General features: G+C 38.6%; 1 protein-coding gene across 3 annotated transcripts in view; it reads left to right on the plus strand.

Moving 5' to 3' along the window:
* Positions 1-23,255, plus strand: part of LOC149823436 (E3 UFM1-protein ligase 1 homolog) — a 131,871-nt gene that overhangs the window by 78,972 nt on the left and 29,644 nt on the right. For all 3 annotated transcript variants that reach the window (XM_090018835.1, XM_090018837.1, XM_090018836.1), the window contains 4 exons: positions 19,618-19,710; positions 19,867-19,932; positions 20,557-20,603; positions 20,680-20,743. In XM_090018835.1, the coding sequence (XP_089874961.1) occupies positions 19,618-19,710; positions 19,867-19,932; positions 20,557-20,603; positions 20,680-20,743 (270 nt within the window). The remainder of the gene's footprint in view (positions 1-19,617; positions 19,711-19,866; positions 19,933-20,556; positions 20,604-20,679; positions 20,744-23,255) is intronic.

Genomic DNA, 23,255 nt, shown 5'->3' on the forward strand with positions numbered 1-23,255 from the left:
ACGCTAAAGCAAGGACATCACGGAGAAAGTGAATTATACTGTTCTTTACTTTCATTTATCTGGTTATTAATTCGTTTCTGTTACATTTGCAAATTTACATACAGAATTAATAACATAAGCTTGCACATCAGCATGCTAAGCTTTTCACGGGACCACAACCCGTGACAACATAGAACAGTGCAGTAAAACAATAATATCACATTTGATTTGTTGCAACGCATAAAAAATAACTAAAATAGAGAACAACTGGTTCTCGAGGCTCACCCAGCCTCTGATGATCCAATTGACCATCAATGCATTCATAAGCAAAAATCATCAATCACATGCCTCTCTGCATAATTTTCCACATGTTTTTCGATGCATATGTATGACAAATTTTAAAGATGTGCATGAAACAATAATATATTTATGCATGTGCATGAGTTCACTATTCATGTGCATGTACTTTTATGAAATTAATTCATACACGTGCATTCATTTATGATTCATAAGTACATGTGGACATTCAAGCAATATTGTACATGTTACACACATCGATTTCATGTATGTATATGCACTTAAACAAACTTTTCGATAGCATAATACTTAGGCATGTCAGATCAAATCAAAGCACATGAACAATCTCATTCATAACATGTATTAAAATTACCATACATGCATAACTAAATCTGGAAATTTAACTTGCAAATTTAAAGATCTAGCTCTAGAATCAAAATAACACTAAGTGTTAAAGTATACACTTAATATATATATATATATATATATATATTTTACGTGTAACATTTTATTCATGCACCCAAACCAATTCCTTAATGACATGTCATGCAAAGAATCTCAAATACCTTTAGAAGAGTTGGTGCTTGGCTTCTAGTGGATAATACCTATAAGTGAGGTTTTTCTTTGTAATTATGATGTATGGGCACAGCAAGTCATTGGTAAATATACATGAACACCTTTATATTTCTAGTAATATTAGAGATCATGCTGCATCATCTTTAGTCTGGGAACACCAAGACTAATTCAATCATGCTGATATGTGACCCGAAGATGGCAAGCAACATGCACAAAATAGCCTGGTTATTGGGTTAATGCACATTATCTTCCTGAGTGTTATCTTTTTCTTTGTTTCTTCCTTTTTTTTTTTCTGAATTTCAATTGCATATTGGTGTCATGAAATTTTAGTTGCTATTTAACTGAGGTATATTTTCTCTGTACTTATCAAGGTATTTTATGTACGATGGACTAAAGCACTCATGCATAGAGGACCAACATTTCTTATACTGAGCTAGTGACTTGATTTGTTTGTTCCTTTGAAAAAAAAACAGGCCAGCAGAACATACATTTACCCCTTTCCTTCCTCTTGAATATATGCAAAAGCCAATGCCTGACATGGGTGCCACACGACCTGGCTAGGTCTGTGCACCCCCTTGCCATGCTGCCAAAGTATGGCAGTCAGCTGAGACTCACTCGGTTGGCTGCCAGCCATACCCATCACTCATATTTTAAAAGTTTCATTTTAAACTTTGTTTTAAAAATTTGTTTCTTGAGAGTAAAGGTTGCTGCCCAACAGTCTGGCAGTAACCATAGCCCTAGGGCTCAGTCTGCCCCAAGTTGGCCTGACTGCTGCCTAACCCATACCTGTTTTTCTTTTCTTTATAAATTAAAATCTATGGTTTACCATACAAATACCTTCCACAAGCATGTTATTCAATAATAACTTTCAAGAAGATGGAAATACATGGATTTCATCCATGGATTTTCACGAAAATACCACATGGAATACGAATCCATGTCCCTTTTTTCTCATCTAAGACAATCAATAAACCCGTACCTTTGAATCGGTGTTCGGTGGTTGCTGAAACTGCTTGCCGTGAGAGAAAGGGGGGGGGGGGGGGGTCGTAGATGGCCCTGCTGGCTGTGAACCGCAGCTAGGGCTGGCGTCGGTGGTTGCCGCACCCAAGGGAAAGAACAGGAGATGGGGGCTGCCGTAGCCTGCGGTGGCTGCTGGTAGCTACGGCTTTCCGGCGACCTCCACCTCCCCAATGCTCGCCCACACGAGAGATAGAGAGAGAGATAGAGAGAGAGAGAAACGAGGGAAGAGGGTGAGACCCCCTCTTCCGCCTCCCCTTTTATCGCCGAAACCCCCCCTTTTTGCCGAGATGGGTGGGGTTTCGGTTACGCCTGCGTAACCCCCACCCTCTTGCCCCATTCTTGTTTTGCTGAAGACCTAACGGGCAACCCTTATCGGGTTGCCCCTTTCTTTAAAAGGGGTTACACAGGGGGCGCGGCTCGGGTCCGGACCCGAGGCCCGTAACCCCCCCCCCCCCCCCAAACTATATGGATCCATCACATCCAACTGTGGATCCTCGGATAAATAAATAAAAATTTAAATTTTAGTTATATATTCTTCTTCTTCTTAATATTATTAGTTTTATTATAGATATGGATATAAATGTTAAAATGTAAAACTGTACATATATGTATATATAATAATATTATATTATTATATATATATAAATACATTTTTCATTTCTTTCATTCCTGTAATTTTTTTTTCCTTTATTTTTATTTTTTGTCTTTATGTCATCTAGTTCAGTTTGAACTAAAATGACTGTTGCTAGTCAAGTCCTGTCCAGACTTGACTAGCAATAGAGTTGTTGGACTCTCACAGTCCAACAACTCTAACACATTCCAACAGCTCTAAATAGAGCTATTGGACTGTGCCCAACAGCTCTATTGAGTCCTCTTTCCTCTTTCAGCTGTGTATATAAAGGGGTGCAACCCCTCTTGTATTTTACTCCAATGCTTCTTAAGCAATTGGTTTTTCATATCAATAAAGAATACATTTTTATTTTGTTTCCAGTTATACCCTTTTTAAGGGTTATGCTTTAGTGTCATTCTTGACACTTGCTCTTGTTAATCTAAGCTCGTGTTTCGAAGATCCCCATTTCATTTCATGGTATCAGAGCCGCGAAAGTACTAAATCTTAAGGAAAAGCTGCTTCGGTTTCCGTGCCCGTTTGCAAAAGTGTTCGCCACTTGAAGAGAAGTGTTTTATCACTTCATTGGAGAAGATTTCACATCTTGTTGTATTGTTTTTTTTTCTTTCTTTTTCATTTTCCTTCTTGTTTCTCTTCTATCCCTATTCTTTTTCTCCTTGTAATCGATGGATGACAATGATAAAGTCACCATCATGCCTATGAAACTAAGCGATACGAACTGTGTAACATGGGCTTCAATCATGAAGCACCATATATGGGGAAAAGGCTTATGGGGGATTGTGGATGGTTCCGATTCGGAACCTAAGCTATCTCTTACTAAAAAGGAGGGAGATAAAGAGGTTCCTCTATCGGAAGAAGAGAAAATCAAGGTTATTGCCTCATACGAGAAGAAATGGAAAGAATGGAGAATATCTCATGCGAAGATAATGTCATTGTAACGCCCCAAAAATCCAGGACTTGTAACTTTTTAGAATAGTTTAGAAAGCTTTGAAATCATACAATAATCAGAGTTTGAATAGTACTTCAGCGGAAAAATGATGTTTTTAAAACCACAAGTCGATGGACCTTGAGGGCATTACTGCGTAAACTTTCCTTTTGTTAAATCCCGCACAACCATTGAAATCAAATGGTTTAGAAACGGAGTTTCAATAATTAAGAATTCGTTTGTTGAAACCAAAAAGAAGCTTACTAAAACAGTTTTATTAACTCACGGTTTAATAAAAGAGAAATTTTGAAACACACTTTATACCAAATTTACCAACATGTCCTCAGGAGCGAAACGTCAGGGAAAGAGCTCTATCTTGAACTCATCGCGCCATCGTGTCATCGCAGAGTGTATCACCTATACATCACCTGCCCATAAAATGGGTCAGTTTCACTAAAAACTGGTAGGTGCATAGACAGGACAATATAGAACATAGTTAAGCAAAATAATTTAATATGTCAAGTAGACAGACAATTAAATAGCAATTTAATTTCAGCAGAGTCATAGAGCAAACTATCATGAGCATAATGCTAAAATTATTACTAGCATTTTACTGGCACAAGTAAGCTAACTATTACAAGCAAAGCACTGCACAAGAAAGTTAACTAGCAAAATACAATGCTTCATCAACCACACATACACTTTCATAAGTATTGAACATATTGTACCCTATAACTTTCATACGTGCATAACTGAACACATTGTGTAATCGGATTTAAATTATGTTTCGATATTAACTGGCCAAGCGGGTACGCACAAGGCACGACTCTAGAAACAGCCTAGACTGATCCGGGGGTTTATTATGCTATGTATTTTATGATAACCCGGATAGCTGACTGAGTCCGCACCTAAGGGGACGGTCGGTGACCAAGAGAGAAATCCCCAAAGCAGCATAAACAATGGATGCATCCCAAACATGGAGAGCTACCACCTAGGATAATTATGGTAGTCCCATTCCCCTAACTCCGATGACTGGGGAAGCCGAGTCTTTTGCTCGTAACTGCCATTAATGGCCTGTCCATCGAAGTTTTGTACCTTCCTGTCCTCTCTCCTGACAGGAGTCAGCGATTCGAATGAGTACATCAGGGGTAGTTAACTGAAGACCCATTCTACATACTCTGGCCTTTCGACCAATTCGAGTATCTTGCCGGTGAAGGCGGAAACATCACTTATCTAGGTGATCACAACATTTCGTTATTTGCACTCATCGAGGTTGCCACAACCTACTCATCCAATCATCGCAACGTAAGAAGACGTACTTGTCAAAAAGTACGGTCGTACCTGTCAAAAGTACGACTACGATGAAAGGGAAATGGTTCCACAAAAGAAACCCCAACAGATATTATCTGCAAAAGAATTAATACAACACAACCTGTCAAGATAAGTCTTGAATTCACTTCAACAACATTTTTCGTATTTCATGATGCAAGGTCATCTCGGATCTCTCGTCCGATCAACAAAGTACTTAACATGTTGTGCATGTCTAAAAGTACGCTATACTGAACCAGGGAGGTGTGTGAGCTTCTCAAAAGGAACACCCAACTTCATAACGATCCAAAGAATAAAGGAGTGCTCATTTGACACGATTTATCCTTAAAAGTCATAATGCCACATTAAGTCATTCACGCAAGGCACAACACTATCAAACTCGCATCCAAAATTTATCTTAGTATCGACATGTGACACTAGATTGATAAATAAAGAATGGGTCTTTCAACAGAACCCCACTCATTCATATGCTCATGCCCCTGATCGGGGTTATTCAAAATGAGCCGCAACTTGAGTCAAGGTTATAAAACATTTCTCCCAAGTGTGTGGACTTGGGAGGGGCCAAATGTGACTTCGCAATCCTGCAAGACTTAATCATACTTTACAAAAGTTGTGTATTTTGAAGAGCCCTGGGTTTGCAGAAGGAAATCCTCTTTAAAAGAACTATAGTGCACAAGTGCAACTTCTAGTGTTTTGAAAACAGGTGATAACAGGATAGGCACAAGACTACATTTATGTAAGTACATATTTACCATAAATGTGAGCATATGCAGGTTATCATATGACGACAAGCAACTCTCGACTTGCGATGCCGCGCATCAAGCGAAAAACACATAAATAACACACGAGGTGCCAAACCATACCTTGATCACTTTAGATAGGCAAACACATAAGGTCATAAGTAATACATGAGACACGAAATCGTACCTCTCTCAAAGGAAATATGCAGGCAGAAATGTATACAATCAAACAAGGGCATATGTATTTCAAAAAGTACAAAACCACACTTCAAATTCATAAACAACTACGCAAAATAATAATCGAATGATGAAATTGTACATCGACCCATAGGAACGAACATGCAAGTATATATGCAAGCAATTAAGGGCATAAGTATTGCAAAAAAAATACGAAACCATCTTCAACCACATAAGCAAAAACGCAAATTAATACTCAAAGAGTAAAATCATACATCGACTCATAGATATGCAGACAAGAAAAATATGCAATGCAGAAGCAATATAAATTTAAGCATATCTAGCATGGCATCTTAATCATTTCAACTTAAATACGTTCATCAATTGCCCTTTGTGCGATTTTACCCTACCTCGGGATGTCGTGCAGCTGCGTACGTCTACGGGTGTGGATGATACGAAGGTCGGGCCGCGGAGCACGAGTGGGATCCGTCTTGCGAACTGCAAGCAATAAAAAGTGCTTATTAAAATATAGGGAGTGTTGATCGAGTTGGGGTCGATCCCTCGCAGTGGAAGTTGGTGGTGACACGAGTGGGTTCGGCGACCTGGCTAGCCCAGATCTGCCCAGCTAACCCGAAGGCTGGGGTTAAGCAAACCCTTACCAGTTATACGACCATACCATTTGGGGTTCGAACTTGCAACGTCCCAACACAAGGAGACGTGCACTAACCACTCCTGGCAAACAAGCAGAGACCTCGCTGGTCGGCAGAAGGAGGCAAAGGCAGGGGCTTCGCCCCTACCTGCCTACCGAAGATCAAACAGGCAGGGGCATCGCCCCTGCCAGAAACAGGAGAGGGCTTGACCCCTTTCTTGCCAAAAGACGGCGTAGGGAGGGGCCTCGGCCCCTCCCCTGCCAACAGATAGTGCAGGGAGGGGGCTCAGCCCCTCCCCAGCATACAAGTGAAACAGGGAAGGAGCCCGACCCCTCCCCTGCACATAGAGGGAACAGGGAGAGACAGAGAGCGTGAGAAAGAGGAGGATCCAAGGGGTTACCTGAATGACTACGACATTGGGCTTCGGCAGCCTAAAATCAGAAGCGAAACAAGGGGGTCGGCGATGATTGCTGAATGGGAGAGGGTCGGGTTTCAGAGGTTTCATAAGGGGCTGCCAGACTCGGTGATGGCAGCAATCACCCTCAGTGCCTGTCAAAAAATGCTACAGAGGGGGAAAGAAGGAAGGAGGGGTGCCGCAGGGGTGACTGGCCCCCTGCAGGCTCACCTGCAACCTTAAGAGAGAGGGGGAGGCGACAGGGGCCCCGTAGGTCACCTGTCGGGCCTCCGATGGGCACAGGCGAGGCGGGAGGGCGCGGCAGGGGCCGTGCGCCGCCTGTCAGCCTCCCGGCGAGGTGACAGAGAGGGGGGGGGGGGAGGAGGAGAAGAGGGAGTACCTGGAAGGGGGAAAAGAGGGAGGTAAAGAGGGAGGAGACGACGTACCTGGGAGTGGTGGCCGGCGTCGGCGGCGTGCGCAGCAGGGAGGAGATCGGCGCAAATGGGGGCGAGGTGGCTGGCGGCTCTGGAGGCGTGCGCAGGGAAGAAGGAGACGCACGGGGGGCCGAAGGGCTGTGTGCCTTCCCCCGCCCCCTGCAGTGCTTTTAAAAGCCTCAGGGGGGCGACGAATGGGGAAACCCCGATGGGTTTCCCTAATCTTCCGAAAACGAAGGTGGAAGGGGGGGCGGCGCTCGGGAAGAGGATTTAAAATCCTCTTCCTGAGTCGGGTTATTAAAACCCTATCGCAGGCGGGCCCGGGTCGGGTCCGGACCCGACCCAGCCCGGGTCCGATAAAATAAATTTTTTTTTTGAAAAACGTGGGTTTTACAATCATGGCTTATCAATAGCGTTGACATTAAAAAATGCTGATAAGGCATGGGAATACCTTAAGAATATGTATTCCCTTAAAGATATTGCACACGTGTGCAACTTCCAAGAAAAAGTTCGAATGATGACACAAGGAGACAAAACTATTCGTGAATATTACAATGGGTTGTCCGAACTTTGGGAAGAACTTTCCCTTTTAGAACCAAAGTGGCATTGTGCCGAAGACATCGAGCTTCGTCAGAAACAACTCGATGCTGAACATTTTTACCAGTTTATCACTGGATTAAGGCCGGAATTTGAAACCACTAAATCGGCCCTACTTCACCGGGGAAAAATTCCTTCTATTGTTGAAACTATTGAAGAGTTAACAATGGAAGAAAATCGTCTCCGGAAAGGTTCTTTAAATATTGAAGATGATTCCGTTTTAGCCGTGTCTAGACCAGGGAATCATGTTCGATCATATAGGCCTCCTCACTTTAACCGACAAAATGGTGACTATGATAAGAAGAAAGTTATTTGTCATCACTGTCATGAACCGGGACACTACAGGCCACAATGTCCCAAACTTAAGGAGCTGAGAGAAAAAAGATCTGCAATTGCTGGATCGGAGCCTAAAGATCAGGATGCACCAGTTTCCCTGGCCCAACTAATGGAGATTCTTCAGCCTCTCATCAAAGGTGCCTCTTCCTCATCTGAAGCTTCAAACGGCGCAGCAGCCTCATCTTTTTCTGATCTAGGTAAAATTTCTTGGCTTCTTGACTCTGGTGCATCTTTTCATATGACCCCAAATAATCAAAGTCTATCCAAATGTGTTAAAAATAAAACAAGTGTGTCAAAGGTCTTTACTGCTGATGGGACTTCTCTTGAAATAGAAGGAATAGAAATTTTTGAAAAAATTTATAAAACAAAAAAATTTTTTATTCCAGAAATTAGACATGTTCTCAAATTAAATTTAAATCTTTTATCTGTATCTCAAATTTCTGATTATGGGTGTAATATTTCTTTTTCTTCTCATGGTTGTTGGGTACAGGATCGCCAGTCAGGCAAGCTGATTGGGGAAGGCCATAGAGAAGGAGGACTCTATTACATGGATTTTTTGGAAATGCCGAAGAAAGCTTTTTGTTATAATATTCAAAAAATAGAGTTGAAACTGTGGCATAAGAGACTTGGTCACCCACGTATAGCCAAAATCCAACATTTTCCAAATCTAGGGAAATTTTGTAACTCTGAATCATTTGATTGTAAAGATTGTATTCTCGGCAAAATGAAAAGATTACCATTTCAGAACAGAACCTTTTTCTCTTCAAGACCACTTGAATTAATACACTCAGATGTTTGGGGTCCTGCACCAGTAATTTCTAAAGGAGGATTTGTTTACTATGTTATTTTTGTCGATGATTTCTCCCGACATACGTGGATGTACTTTCTCAAACATAAGTCTGAAGTATTTTCATACTTTCAAACTTTTCATAATATGGTTAAAAACAAGTTTCAAAATAATATTACTATTTTTCGCACAGATTCAGGGGGAGAGTTTTTATCCACAGATTTTCAAAATTATCTTAAATTGCATGGCATCACACATCAAAGATCTTGTCCTTATACACCTCAACAAAATGGACTGGCAGAACGAAAACATCGCCATATTATAGAAACCACTAGGACTTTATTAATAGCAAATCAAGTCCCGAAAGACTTTTGGGCAGAAGCTGCCTTAACTGCCACCTATCTCATTAATAGGATGCCATCTTCTTCGTTACAAAATATCACTCCCATTGAAAAACTTATGAACATTTCTCCAGACTAAGAATATTTGGGTGCAAATGTTTCATATTTACTGACAAAAATGATAAACTTTCCCCTCGTGCGATTCCATGTGCCTTTTTAGGATATGCTAAAAACCAGAAAGGTTATAGATGTTGACTTCAAAAATAATAAACTATATGTGTCTAGAAATGTTTCCTTTCTTGAAAAGGAGAGCTTCTTTGATTTTAGAAAATTAAAAGACGTCACTGAGTACTCCTTTTTGCCAGATCTAACATCAACATCTAATGAATATGACCTTGACTGTAACTTTGATGGTGATCAAAGAATTATTGATCTTAATGTTGAAAATGAAGTTCATAGAGATACTAGTATTCAATATTCCAGGCGACAAGAGTCTAATCCTCCATGTGCACTTGAGAAATATTCTAACATTCCAACTAGACAATCAACCCGAATCTCAAGGCCTCCAGGAAAGTTTGTATCATACGAGTCTTTCTCACCCACATATAGGGCAATTATTGCAGTTATTCACTCATATGAAGAACCATCCACATATTTTCAAGCAAAAAATAATATCAAATGGATACAAGCCATGAAAGCTGAATTAGATGCACTTGAAAAGGCTTCTACATGGAATATTCAAGATCTTCCTCCAGGGAAGAAAACTATAGGATGTTGATGGGTTTATAAAATTAAAAACAAGAGTGATGGTACTCTTGAAAGATATAAAGCCCGTTTAGTAGCCAAATGTTATGCCCAAGAATATGGGATTGATTATGAAGAAACCTTTGCTCCGGTGGCTGGTATGACTACTGTCCGAACCTTAATTGCCTTAGCTTCTATCAAAAAATGGTCTATTTTTCAAATGGATGTCAAAAATGTTTTTTTAAATGGAAAGCTAGTTGAAGAAGTATATATGGAACCCCCTCCTGGTCTAAGTATTCCTAAGGGTAAAGTCCTTCGCTTAGAAAAAGCTCTTTATGGACTTAAACAAGCACCAAAAGCTTGGTATGATAGGTTTAGTCGTGTTATGATTGATATTGGTTTTCAATTCTGTTTAATTGACACTGCTTTGTTTATTAAGAATTCTGATGCAGGGATCATTGTGCTTTTTCTCTATGTGGATGATATGATCATCACCGGAAGCGATAAACAGGGAGTTGAAACAATCAAAACACTTCTTAAATCTCATTTTGAAATGACTGATTTGGGCTTGTTGAGATATTTTTTTGGCATTGAAGTTGCTTATTCTCCTAGAGGATATTTATTATCTCAGACTAAATTTGCTTTTGATATTGTTTTCAGGTCTGGTATTACTGATGATAAGAAAGTCGACACTCCAGAAGTTGTTAATGTTAAAATGAAGATTGATGATGGAGAACTTCTTGCAGACCCTACTCCTTACAGACAGCTTGTCGGGGCACTTTCCTATCTATCCATTACCAGACCAGATATAGCACATGCTGTTCATACAGCAAGTCAATTTCAACATGCTTCTACTTCTGTTCATATAGGAGCAGTCATGCGTATTATCAGATACATCAAGTCCTCTCTTTCACGAGGACTTTTCTTATCTTCCTCCTCTTCTCTTGATTTAATTGCATATACTGATGCTGATTGGGGAGGTGATCCCAATAACATACACTCAACCACTGGCTTTTGTGTCTTTTTAGGAGAATCATTAATCTCGCGGAGGTGTAAAAAGCAGCAGAAGGTATCTCTCTCATCCACCGAAGCTGAATACAGAGCCATGGCAACCACGACCATGGAAGTAGTTTGGCTCCGACGACTGCTTGCTGACATGGGAGTTGAAGCAACAAAGGCTTCACAAATGTGTTGTGACAACAAAAGTGCGATCTACATTGCCAGTAACAGAACATTCCACGAACGCACCAAACACATCGAAATGGATTGTCACTACGTCAGAGAGGAATATATACACGGGATAATTGATCTGCCATATGTCACTTCAGAATATCAGTTAGCAGACTTCTTTACAAAGCCTCTCGCTGCTTCCCGATTTCACTTTCTCTTAGACAAACTTTCGCTCATTGTACCGTAAGTTTGAGGGGGAGTGTTAAAATGTAAAACTGTACATATATGTATATATAATAATATTATATTATTATATATATAAATACATTTTTCATTTCTTTCATTTCTGTAATTTTTTTTCCTTTATTTTTATTTTTTGTCTTTATGTCATCTAGTTCAGTTTGAACTAGAATGACTGTTGCTAGTCAAGTCCTGTCCAGACTTGACTAGCAATAGAGTTGTTGGACTGACACAGTCCAACAGCTCTTAATAGAGCTGTTGGACTGACACATTCCAACAACTCTAAATAGAGCTGTTGGACTGTGCCCAACAACTCTATTGAGTCCTCTTTCAGCTGTGTATATAAAAGGGTGCAGCCCCTCTTGTATTTTACTCCAATGCTTCTTAAGCAATTGGTTTTTCATATCAATAAAGAATACATTTTTATTTTGTTTCCAGTTATACCCTTTTTAAGGGTTATGCTTTAGTGTCATTCTTGACACTTGCTCTTGTTAATCTAAGCTCGTGTTTCGAAGATCCCCATTTCATTTCAATAAAGACCATTTTATGGATCTTAGATCCACATGTTGGATCCATTTGGATCCAAACACGGATCCAACCTTAAATACTTGGTTTTTTTTTTATACTATTAATTATTTATTTAAATATTATAAGTATAGTTTTAATACCCCATGGTGGGTTATTTACGCATTCTTTTATGGATTCGGTAACGGATCCGAGGCCCAAATTTAGAAAAGTACTCGTTATTTTTAAATAAATTTAAATAAATAAATTACAAAAATTTGAGGTTATTACACTCGGGGTCTAGTGGGTGGCTCAGGGGGTTTCGGGTGTCGAGGTCTCTGGCGAGCCTCCAACGAGGTGTAGGGAGGGGCATCGGCTTCGTGCGTCGGCGAGAGGAAGAAGAAGACGAGATGGTCTGGCGAGAGGGGATCCCGATGGGGGGTCGTGTGCTGGCGAGAGGTCTGGTGTCGGGTGGACTTGGGGTTAGCCGGGAAGGGCCGGGGGGTTCTGGTATGCCTCCGGCAAGGGAGAGTCAGGGGCTCATGTGAGGGTTGTTAAAATACATGTAATCCATATATATATTTATATATATAGTCTAATATACCCAATAGGGGTATTTTAGTCATTTCACAAGTACCCGATAGGGGTACTTGTTATTTTCCCCTTTTTGTATTTATTTTTGCACTTTATTTTTTCTTTTTTCTTTTGTCTTTTTACCCACATAAGGGGCCCCACCATTGAGTCGATGCCCCCCCAACGGTCACATTTGTGACCGTTGGGGGCTCCCAACGACTCCATGGGGAGCCCCCTATGTGGCTCTTCTTTTAAGGCCACCACTCACTCTCCTTCTTTGTGTATATATAGGGGTGAACCCCTCTTGTATTCTAAACTCTTGAGAGCTCTCTCTCTCTCTTCAATAAGAGACATTTATATTTTTATGTTGTGTTGTCCCTTTGTGGTTTTGGGTGTCATCTCTTTTGTTTGTCCATTGGTGGACATTGTAAGTGCTTATAGCACTCTTTGTTTTTCTGCATATCTCATTACATGGTATCAGAGCCTTGTGTATGCTCTTGATTCTTAATATAGCTAGTTGAGTAGTTATATGTTGTTTTTTTATTATCTGTCTTTGTTTGTCTTCTTGTGAGAGATTAAATGGAAGGAGAACAAAAGATTGATCTCTCCTTCAAGCTTAATGGTTCCAACTATATGATGTGGGCCGCCACCATGGAGAACAACCTCAAGGTAAAAAGCTTTGGGGATACGTTATGGGCACCATTCCGGAACCACAACTTCAACTCACCAAGATGGATGGTGATCAAGAAAAAGCTCTTGAAGGAAATGTCCGCATGAAGGCCATTGAAGATGACCAATCTAAAGTGGAAGATTGGGAAAGTAAGCATGCAAAGATTCTTGCTTGGTTCATGAACAATGTGGAGCTCAAAATTTGCGGCAACATTGCTAAATTTCATATGGCTAATGAATCATGGTTCTTTATGAATGGTATATTTACTCAAAAAGACCTTGCTCGTCAATTCTTCCTCCAAGAAAAAATCCACACTATCAAGCAAGGATAAATGATTGTAAGGGGTTACTTTAGCACTCTTGGACCCTTATGGGATGGGCTATCTTTACTAGAACCAAAGTGGGTTTCTAGTGTAGATGCGGAACTAAGAAGAGAACAAATGAAAAAAGAACACTTTTTCCAATTTCTACATGGGCTTAGGCCCGAATATGAACAAGTTAGATCTTCCCTTCTTCATAGATCCAAGCCTCTTCCCTTGGAAGATGCCATAGCCGAAATATGCCAAGAAGAAACTCGTCTTGGCATGATTAAAAGAGGAGATGACGTTTTGGCCGTGTCTAAACCCGGCAACCATGTGAAAGCCTATAAGCCTCCACACTTTGGGAGGCAAAATAATTATAATGGCAACTATAGAAAAGCCATTTGCCATCATTGCCAAGAGCCGGGTCATATAAGACCTAATTGCCCTAAGTTGAACGAAGTACCTAAAAATAAGGTTGCCTCCGTTGAAGAAGCTACTCAAAAGAAGGAGAAAACTATCAAAGGGAAGGAGTCTTTTTCTCTTGCTCAACTATCAGAAGCACTTCAAACTCTACTCAAGATACCATCAACCTCGGGTGTCGCCATAGCTTCTTCCTCTCCTCCAGGTATGTCTTCTTGGATCCTTGATTCTGGAGCTTCCTTTCATATGACCCCTCTTGAAAATGAGTTTTCCGATTTGTGTAATAACTCTAAAAGCTCCTATGTTTCTACATCTTAACAAGTAAAAAGTTTTGGAACTTTAAACTTTTCCAAAGATTTCTTTGTGCCAAACGTGAGAGTGGTACCTCAACTTGATTTAAATCTCCTTTCTGTTGCTCAAATATGTGATCATGGATGTGAAATCTTCTTCTCAACTAATGATTGCTCTATACATGATCTCCGGTCCGGGAAGCAGATTGGGCAAGGCCATAGAAGGGGAGATCTCTATTACATGAGCAACTTGAAACTTCCCACTAACTCTTTTTGTAACCATGTCCAAGATAAAAATATTGAAACTTGGCATCAAAGACTTGGACATCCAAGTTTCTAAAAAATGTACTCATTTCCATTTGGAAAGAAATTTTGTAATGAGAAACATTTTGTTTGCAAGAATTGTATTTTTGGCAAAATGAAATCCACTCCTTTTCCAAATCGAACTTTTGTGTCCAAAAGACCATTTGAGTTAGTCCATTCAGATGTTTAGGGCCCTTCTCCGGTCATGTCTAAAGGAGGATACTCCTATTACGTTACTTTCATTGATGACTACACTAGGTATGTGTGGATCTACTTTCTCAATTTAAAACCAAAGTCTTTGACATCTTCAAGAAATTTCATATGATAGTCAAAAATCATTTTTCAAGTAATATCTCTACTCTTACATCCAATTCGGGTGGAGAGTATCTATCGAATGAATTTCAAAATTATTTAGAAATAAATGAAATTTGTCATCAAAGTTTGTGTCCTAGGACTCCTCAACAAAATGGTTTAACCGAAAGAAAACATAGACACATCTTGGAAACCACTAGGACACTTCTTATTTCCAAAGAAATTCAAAAACGTTTTTGAGCCGAAGCCGCCTTAACCTCAACTTGATAAATAGAATGATATCTTCATCCTTACAAAATAAATCTCTATATGAAAAACTATTTGAAAGAACACCCGATTTCAATAAATTAAGAATTTTTGGGTGTAAATGTTTTGTCCTTATATATAAAAGCGACAAATTATCTCCTAAAGCTATTGAATGTATTTTCTTAGGATATGGAGATAATCAAAAGGGTTTTAGATGTTGTGACTTTAAAAATAACAAACTCTATGTATCCAAACATGTAACCTTTTTGGAAAATGAAAATGGTTTTGTGAAAACTAAAGATATTGACGAAAGCGAATATGCTTTCTTATTTGATCTTCTCTCTCAAGAAGATGAGACTCCTCAAGAAGAGGAAATCTCTAATGAGTTGTTGAATGACTTAGAGGATATTCCTCTTAACAATGTTGAAAATGAAAGTGATAGACCAATCCAAACCTATGTTAGGCGTGGTCAACAAGCTCAAATGAGTGCCCTAGAAAAATACTCTCAAGGTTCCAGTATAGAAGAAACCTCTTTAAGGAGATCCGGCCGAATCTCCAATCCTCCTAATAGGTTTGTTTTCTATGAGTCTCTAACTCCAAGGTATAGAGCATGTCTAATTGCGTTACACTCATTTCATGAACCTTCACATTATAATGAAGCCAAAAACATTCTCCAATGGGTTGAAGCCATGAACTTAGAGCTTAGTGCCCTTGAAAAGGCAAAAACTTGGGAAATAACTTCATTACCCACTAGAAAGAGATCGATTGGATGTAGATGAGCCTTTAAAATTAAAACTAAAAGTGATGGTTCAGTAGAACGCTATAAAGCCCGATTAGTAGCAAAATGATACGCTCAAGAATACAGTATAGGCTATGAAGAAACTTTCGCACCCGTAGCTAGGCTGACTAGTGTTAGGACTCTTATCGCCATTGCATCAGTTAAAAAATGGCCTATCTATCAATTAGATGTTAAGAATGCATTCCTAAATGGTGAATTAAATGAAGAGGTTTACATGGATCCCCCACCAGGAGTATGTATTGGTAAAAATAAAATTCTCAAACTTAAAAAGGCATTATATGGTTTAAAGCAAGCCCCAAAGGCTTGACATGATAGATTTAGTAATGTAATGTCAAGTTTGAATTTTCGTTCATGCTATACTGATACTGCTTTGTTTGTGAAAAGTGCAAGGTCTTCAGTAGTTATTCTACTACTTTATGTTGATGATATGATCATCACTGGAAGTGATGAGTAAGGAATTAATGATATTAAGAAAGTTTTAAAAGAAAATTTTGACATGACTGACCTTGGTTTCTTAAGATATTTTTTAGGAATTGAAGTAGCGTACTCTCCTCGAGGGTACATTCTCTCTCAGATGAAACTTGCCGTTGACATTTGTTCCAAGTCTGGTATCTCCGATGATAAGAAGACAAAAACCCCTGAAGTCATCAATGCAAAGTTAAGGTTGGAAGATAGAACACTTCTCGAGGATCCTACTCCCTAACGTCAACTTGTTGGGTCTCTAACCTACTTATCCATCACTCGGCTAGACATAGCTCATGTCGTCCACTCTGTCAGTCAGTTTTAACATGCACCTACAACCGTGCACATCAGTGCAGTCTTAAGGATCGTCAGATACATCAAAAACACCATAACTAAGGGAGTTTTTCTTTCCTCTTCATCACTTGATTTAATTGCTTATACTGATGCTGATTGGGGAGGAAATCCCAATGACAGAGTCTCAACTACGGGTTTTTGTGTTTTCTTAGATGACTATGATTTCTTGTAGATGCAAGAAGCAACACAAAATATCATTGTCCTCAACAGAAGCGGAATATCGTGCTATGACCACTACAACCATGGAGCTTGTATGGCTAAGAAGTCTCCTTAGTGATATGGGCATTGTCATCTCTACTCCTTCGAAGATGTGTTGTGACAACAAAAGCACAATTTATATTGCAAGCAATCACACCTTTCATGAGCGTATTAAGCACATCGAGATGGACTGCCATTACGTACGTGATGAATACCTAAGAGGAACCATAGCACTACCTTACGTCACATCCGAGTACCAGTTGACGGACTTCTTCACTAAAGCCCTTGCCGCTCCTCGTTTTATGTTTCTTCTTAACAAGCTTTCGGTTATATCCCCGTAAAGCTTGAGGGAGGGTGTTAAAATACATGTAATCCATATATATATATATATATATATATATATATATATATATATATACCCAATAGGGGTATTTTAGTTATTTCACAAGTACCCGATAGGGGTACCTGTTATTTTCCCCTTTTTTGTATTTATTTTTGCACTTTATTTTTTCTTTTTTCTTTTGTCTTTTTACCCACATAAGGGGCCCCACCATTGAGTCGATGGGGCCCCCAACAGTCACATTTGTGACCGTTGGGGGCTCCCAACGACTCCATGGAGAGCCCCCTATGTGGCTCTTCTTTTAAGGCCACCCCTCACTCTCCTTCTTTGTGTATATATAGGGGTGAACCTTTCTTGTATTCTAAACTCTTGAGAGCTCTCTCTCTTTTCAATAAGAGACATTTATATTTTTATGTTGTATTGTCCCTTTGTGGATTTGGGTGTCATCTCTTTTGTTTGTCCATTGGTGGACATTGTAAGTGCTTATAGCACTCTTTGTTTTTCCGCATCTCATTACAAGGGTGTCGGGAGGGGGTTCCAGCATTTTTTAAAAAGAAACCCCCCCTGGGGGGGGGGGGGGTTTAAATAGAACACGGGAGGAGGGGTGTTGACCCAGATCCGGGTTGGATCCAGTTGGATCCAAAACCTTTTTTTCTAAAAGCACGAGTCTTACATGGCATGCACATGGCACAATACAAGGATTAAACTAATTCTTATTCTATTTGCAGAAATTTAATGTGTTAAGAAAGTACAAACTTTAGACTATGAGTTGTAGTCCCTGGCTAGGGATGTATCATCTAAATACCTTTTTTATGTCTTGTTTATGGTTGTCATGTTTGGCTGTTAGCTATGTTGCTAAGCAACTTTAGGATGTTGTATATGTGTTGACTTCTCATTCTACTGTGTATAATAAATCTTTTAAAAACTAATTTGGTGGTCCAAATCAGAGTTACTGGAAGCTTCTTAGGTAGGTGGGAAGCTCGCTTCCCGGAAACTCACTTCAGAAGTGCGATACTTCTCGCTTCCAAAACTTCATGGGAATCTCGATTCCCCTACGCTTCTTCTACGCTTCCCACACACATGGTCTATGCTTCCTATATGCTTTTCTCATGTTTCGTTTCATGTTTTTCATGTATTTTCTCTCATGTTTTCAGTCACTTTCCATGTACTTTCTTTAAATTAGTAACCATCATTGTTAGATTTAAACAAAAAATTAACTCTTTTACTGAAAAATCACGAAATATAAGAATAATCAATTTTATTTTAGTTTTTATTTGTTTCTTGTTCGATTCCTAATCAATTACCATATTGCTTTATTTTTTTTAATGTTTTGCTTTAAAATTGATACTTCGCTTCCTGCTTCCTATAAATTTTAAAATGCCTCGCTTCTTGCTTCCGCTTCCCGTATCGTTTCCTGCTTCTGCTTCCTAGTTTGGCAACCTTGGTCCAAATTGTATTTTTAGTTGAGTAAAAGGATAAACCAATAGGCAAAGCATAGTGATGTTATAATAATTAGGAACTTGTATTATGCATGTTCAAATTGTACTGATGTGGTGGTCCATGCAATGCATGGTTCATTGATTAAAGAGTGATGTGAGTTGTAAATTTTATTTATAATTTGATTGCCTTCCTATGTTTAGGTACTTGCAAGGGAACTGAATTATTCTCATGTAATTTGTGAGATTTAGGATAGTTTGATTGGAGATTTACTCCAAGAAGAGGTGGAGATCCTCTGAAATTTCAAGCTATTAATGATGAACTTTTGTATGTGGTGGACAATACAGTTAAATGATTGTATACCCTTAATTCTTGATGTAAATAATTGATGAGAGACATTGGCCACGGTTGAGCATCTGACTTGGAGACAAAATCTGAGTCATTTTTAGGTATATTATATGGATAAGATAATAATAGAATACATATTGGGTTTCTGGAAGTTGGAAGCAATGTGCATGTGAGATCTTTTGGTTTCCACAAAGTAAAGAACTCAACCATCGCTGGAAATATTTATGGCAGCCAGAACCGCTGTTTGTGGCTGACAATTTGATTGTTGTGTGCATTGGGCTTCTGTGAATCACAGGTGATTCATATTTTTGCACTTTTACCTATCAAACTTGAGCCACCAAACATTTAGCAACTAAAGCCCTCTAAAATACATGCTTGATTGGACATTTTTCTCGTCACAAACATAAATAATGTGAGTGTTGTAAAGCTTAAAAAATAGGTTGATAATGCATGTAGCTATGTCTTCCAGCATTTTGTTTCAGAACTTACTGCTGCCGTCAATACCAGCAAATCAAAGTGGAATTAACTAAAGTATATGTCAGCTTTTATGATGTGCTACTTCTTGGTGTTTTTTGGCTAATGCATAGTTTGAAGACCTGTTTCTTGCTATTTCTTTTACTCTATATTGGCGTTATTGTTTGTAATAGCAATCTTTATGGTGAGATTGTCATTCTTATGTAGTCACTTTAAATATAGGATATGCACAACAAGCTGAACACAGGTGGTGTGGTTAAAGAACTTCAGATTTCAGAGCCCCCTTCCTTGGGTTCAGCAGAGAGGACATCCATTGTATGAATCATCAGAAAACCTTAACTCTTGAATTTTGCCTTGAGGAAGGGCTTATTAATTTCTACGAATCATGTCAGAAATCATCTGTTCAATTTTTATGATGTTGCCTCCATGACATCTTACTAGCATGGCTTGTTTGATTCTTGTCTTTTCCAGGCAAAGAGCTTCCCTGGGTCACTTTCAGCTAAGGCTCTTCAAGTTGTTGAGGCTTTAGAGGGAAAGGTATTGGCCTGGTGTAGGTGAAACAAAAAGTGCATGTTTGATATGTTTATTACATATATTGTGCATTATGTAACTTGATATTTGATGTTGCTGCATATCCATGAATCATGCAGAATTAATGGCAGCTGTTGATCATGCAAAAATAAGGAAAAGTAAAGAACACTACATCATGCCATGAATATACAAAATGTGGTGTGAATTATGTGATTGAGTAGAATTTCCATAAGATTTAGATAACTTACCAATGTTGACATTACAACAAACAGCCGTGCTGTCCATCGATCCATGATTCCTGATATGCTAGCTATTCATAGATTTCTTTGATCTGTTTTTTCCATTTTGTAGTTACTTTATTATCAAATTTTCCCAACCTTTCTCAAAGATAACATTTAGATTTTCTTGTTTTACTTTTCTGGGAGTTCTCTCGTCTGCTAGTAGTTATTCTGTATAATATTGGACAAATATTTACAATATTTTGTTCTTTGTGATGCTTTGATTCTTTGAGACTTTCCTTCGCATTTCTGTATGTACTGTCTCGCATGTATTCTTGCTTTAACAAATACTGTTACATATTATATGCAATTGTTCTTTATTCAAACTTTACCACTCTTTCCTATTTTGCAGCAAGTCGATTCATTTATGAATGCATTAAGGGAGATGGCAGAAGAAAGGCAAGTATTTTTCACTGTTCAAATACTTTCTTAAACTTACACTTGCAGAAATTAATCTTGAACATTATGTATGAAGTGGATTATCTATGAAAAAGCTTGACAAGAAATTGGAGAGAACAATGTTGCATTCTTACCGTAAGGTATGCATCCATTATTTTTGTAAATGTGCATAGTATATGCTTAGGCATTGTGGCAATGTTTTGAGCCTTTGAAAAATTGTTTGATTGATTAATGAAATTATTCACCTCATTTTCAGCTAAACAATTGCAAACATAGCTATCTGGTTCTCTTTGGGTCATGAGCCAGAACCTTATGTGTCTTGTCACAGGCCTTTGACACAGTGATTCTCTATTCCTGAACAATGCAATCTCTGACCCAGACATGGAGACACACACACAGTCACACACACATATTTTGTGTGTATGCCTGTGTATGTGTGAGTGCACATGTGTGCATGCATGTGTGGTTGTGGTTGATATGCATATTTTGTTAGTCTTAATCTTTAAAATGAATGGTAAGTAAAGACATAGATAAACATTGTTACATGATACTGATATTAGCATTACATTGGCATCATAAGAGAGCATGAGCAAGTTTAGAAAAAGGTAATGTTTTTAAAACAAAATATGCACACACACAGTCACACACGTATTTTGTGTGTATGCCTGTGTATGTGTGAGTGCACGTGTGTGGTTGTGGTTGATAACTTGATATGCATATTTTGTTAGTCTTGATCTTTAAAATGAATGGTAAGTAAAGAAATAGATAAACATTGTTACATGATACTGATATTAGTATTACATTGGCATCATAAGAGAGCATGAGCAAGTTTAGAAAAAGGTAATGTTTTTAAATTTTTTTGGAAAATTGATCTTTTGTGAAACTAAACTTGTTAGCATCTTATTCTTGTAGAATACAAGTCTGTTTATTACTTCGTGATAATATTGTTATAAAATTTCTGGTGTAGAGTTTACTTTTTGTTTCATATCAATCCTTCTCTCCAATCTTGTAATTCCTTAAGGGACACTTTTCTATCCTTTTGTTTTTTTGTATTATTATCTTATTTTCCTACATATAAGACTCTTTTTAATTCTCTAAGTAGTTTTGTTATAATACAGACCTTCAATTTTGTTAAATTTTCCAAGCTAATCGTACTCCTTTTGTTTTGGTAATGGTTCTTTGAAATTTACTATGCTGTGTAAGTCGAGGTTCCTTGAATTGATTCTTAATTTGTATGTTTTTCTGAATAAAAAATTTAATACAATTTCTAGAGTCAATTGCTTGTGCGTGCTAACTGGAAATTATTGTGCAATTCTCGTGTCTCTGTGTCTTAACCATAGCCACTGGTATTGCCGATATTTTGAAAATATCGTGATACTATCAGGTTTTCAAGGCTAGACGATATTTTTAAAATATTGCCAGAACCTAAAATATCACGATATTATCCAAGATTTTCTCGAGATTAAAAAAATATTTTTTATATATATTTTAAGTATCTTTTCTTGTTTATTTTACAATTTAAAACCTTTTTCTCATTGTTTCTTTATATTTTTGCAAGAAAAATACTATAAAACATGTTATTTCTTATCTCCTTTATTAGGAAAGTTTTCAAATACCCGCCAAACTTTTCGGCCTAATTCATGCACACACCAAACCTTGCAGAGTTTGCAAATGCCCACCAAAGTTTTCTTATTGTTTAATCAAATTACCCCAATCATAAACTAATTTGGTTTGTCCTTGGGTTAACCTAACTCATTTTCTGAAGTTACCATTTTACCCCTGTAATTGGTAAAATAAAATTACTAGTTTACCCTTATTCTAGAAGTATGAACAAATAAGTTTCACTGTGTGTCGGGCTATCAATTGAATGCATTTAGTTAAAAGGGTATTAGCTATGCAATGATACTTGAATCCTTGACCTCCCCAACAAAAACCAAGACTCTAACCACTGCCCCCTAAAGTTCATTGTTGGCCGGTTTTAGAAAAAATGTTATATAAACACCAGCTAATTCATTTCTTCATCTATTTGAGACAAGTTCATGAAGGATAACCAAAAAGTGATGGTAACTACAAAAAATGCAGGCGACAACAAAGGAATCAAATGGGACGATCCACCAGTCCAAAAAAGCAGAAAGAAAACGGGAACATTCACAATGATTTTAAAAAAACATTCATTTATATATGCATCATAACATCAGAAGAAAGCACAAATCTGGTCGCAGATAAAACTAGGGCAAAATAAAATAAGCAAAACATCACGATTAGGGCGAGTAGTGATGGATCGTTCATGTGAAAAACTAGGGCAAAATCGAATAATGGAAGAGTGATGACACAGAAAAAGAGAGAAATTGTCTCTGCAGGAGAGAACGAAGGAGAGGAGGAGATGACAACACTGGGGCTTCGATGCCATGGTGGGTGTGGTAGGGCACACACGCTCTCTCTCTCTCTCTTACCCATGGTTGCTAGTCGAGGAAGCGGGAAGCGGAAGAGGAAGCGGAAGCGGAAAGCGGAAAGCGGAAAGCGGAAAGCGGAAAGCGGAAAGCGGAAAGCGGAAAGCGGAAAGCGGAAAGCGGAAAGCGAAAAGCGGAAAGCGGAAAGCGGAAGCGGGAAGTGAGACACTTTCAAAATTTTAGGAAGCAGGAAGCGTGGGAC

This window comes from Nuphar pumila, chromosome 10, assembly GCF_984573655.1.
Source record: "Nuphar pumila chromosome 10, dmNupPumi1.hap1.1, whole genome shotgun sequence".
In the NCBI taxonomy this organism is placed as follows: domain Eukaryota; kingdom Viridiplantae; phylum Streptophyta; class Magnoliopsida; order Nymphaeales; family Nymphaeaceae; genus Nuphar; species Nuphar pumila.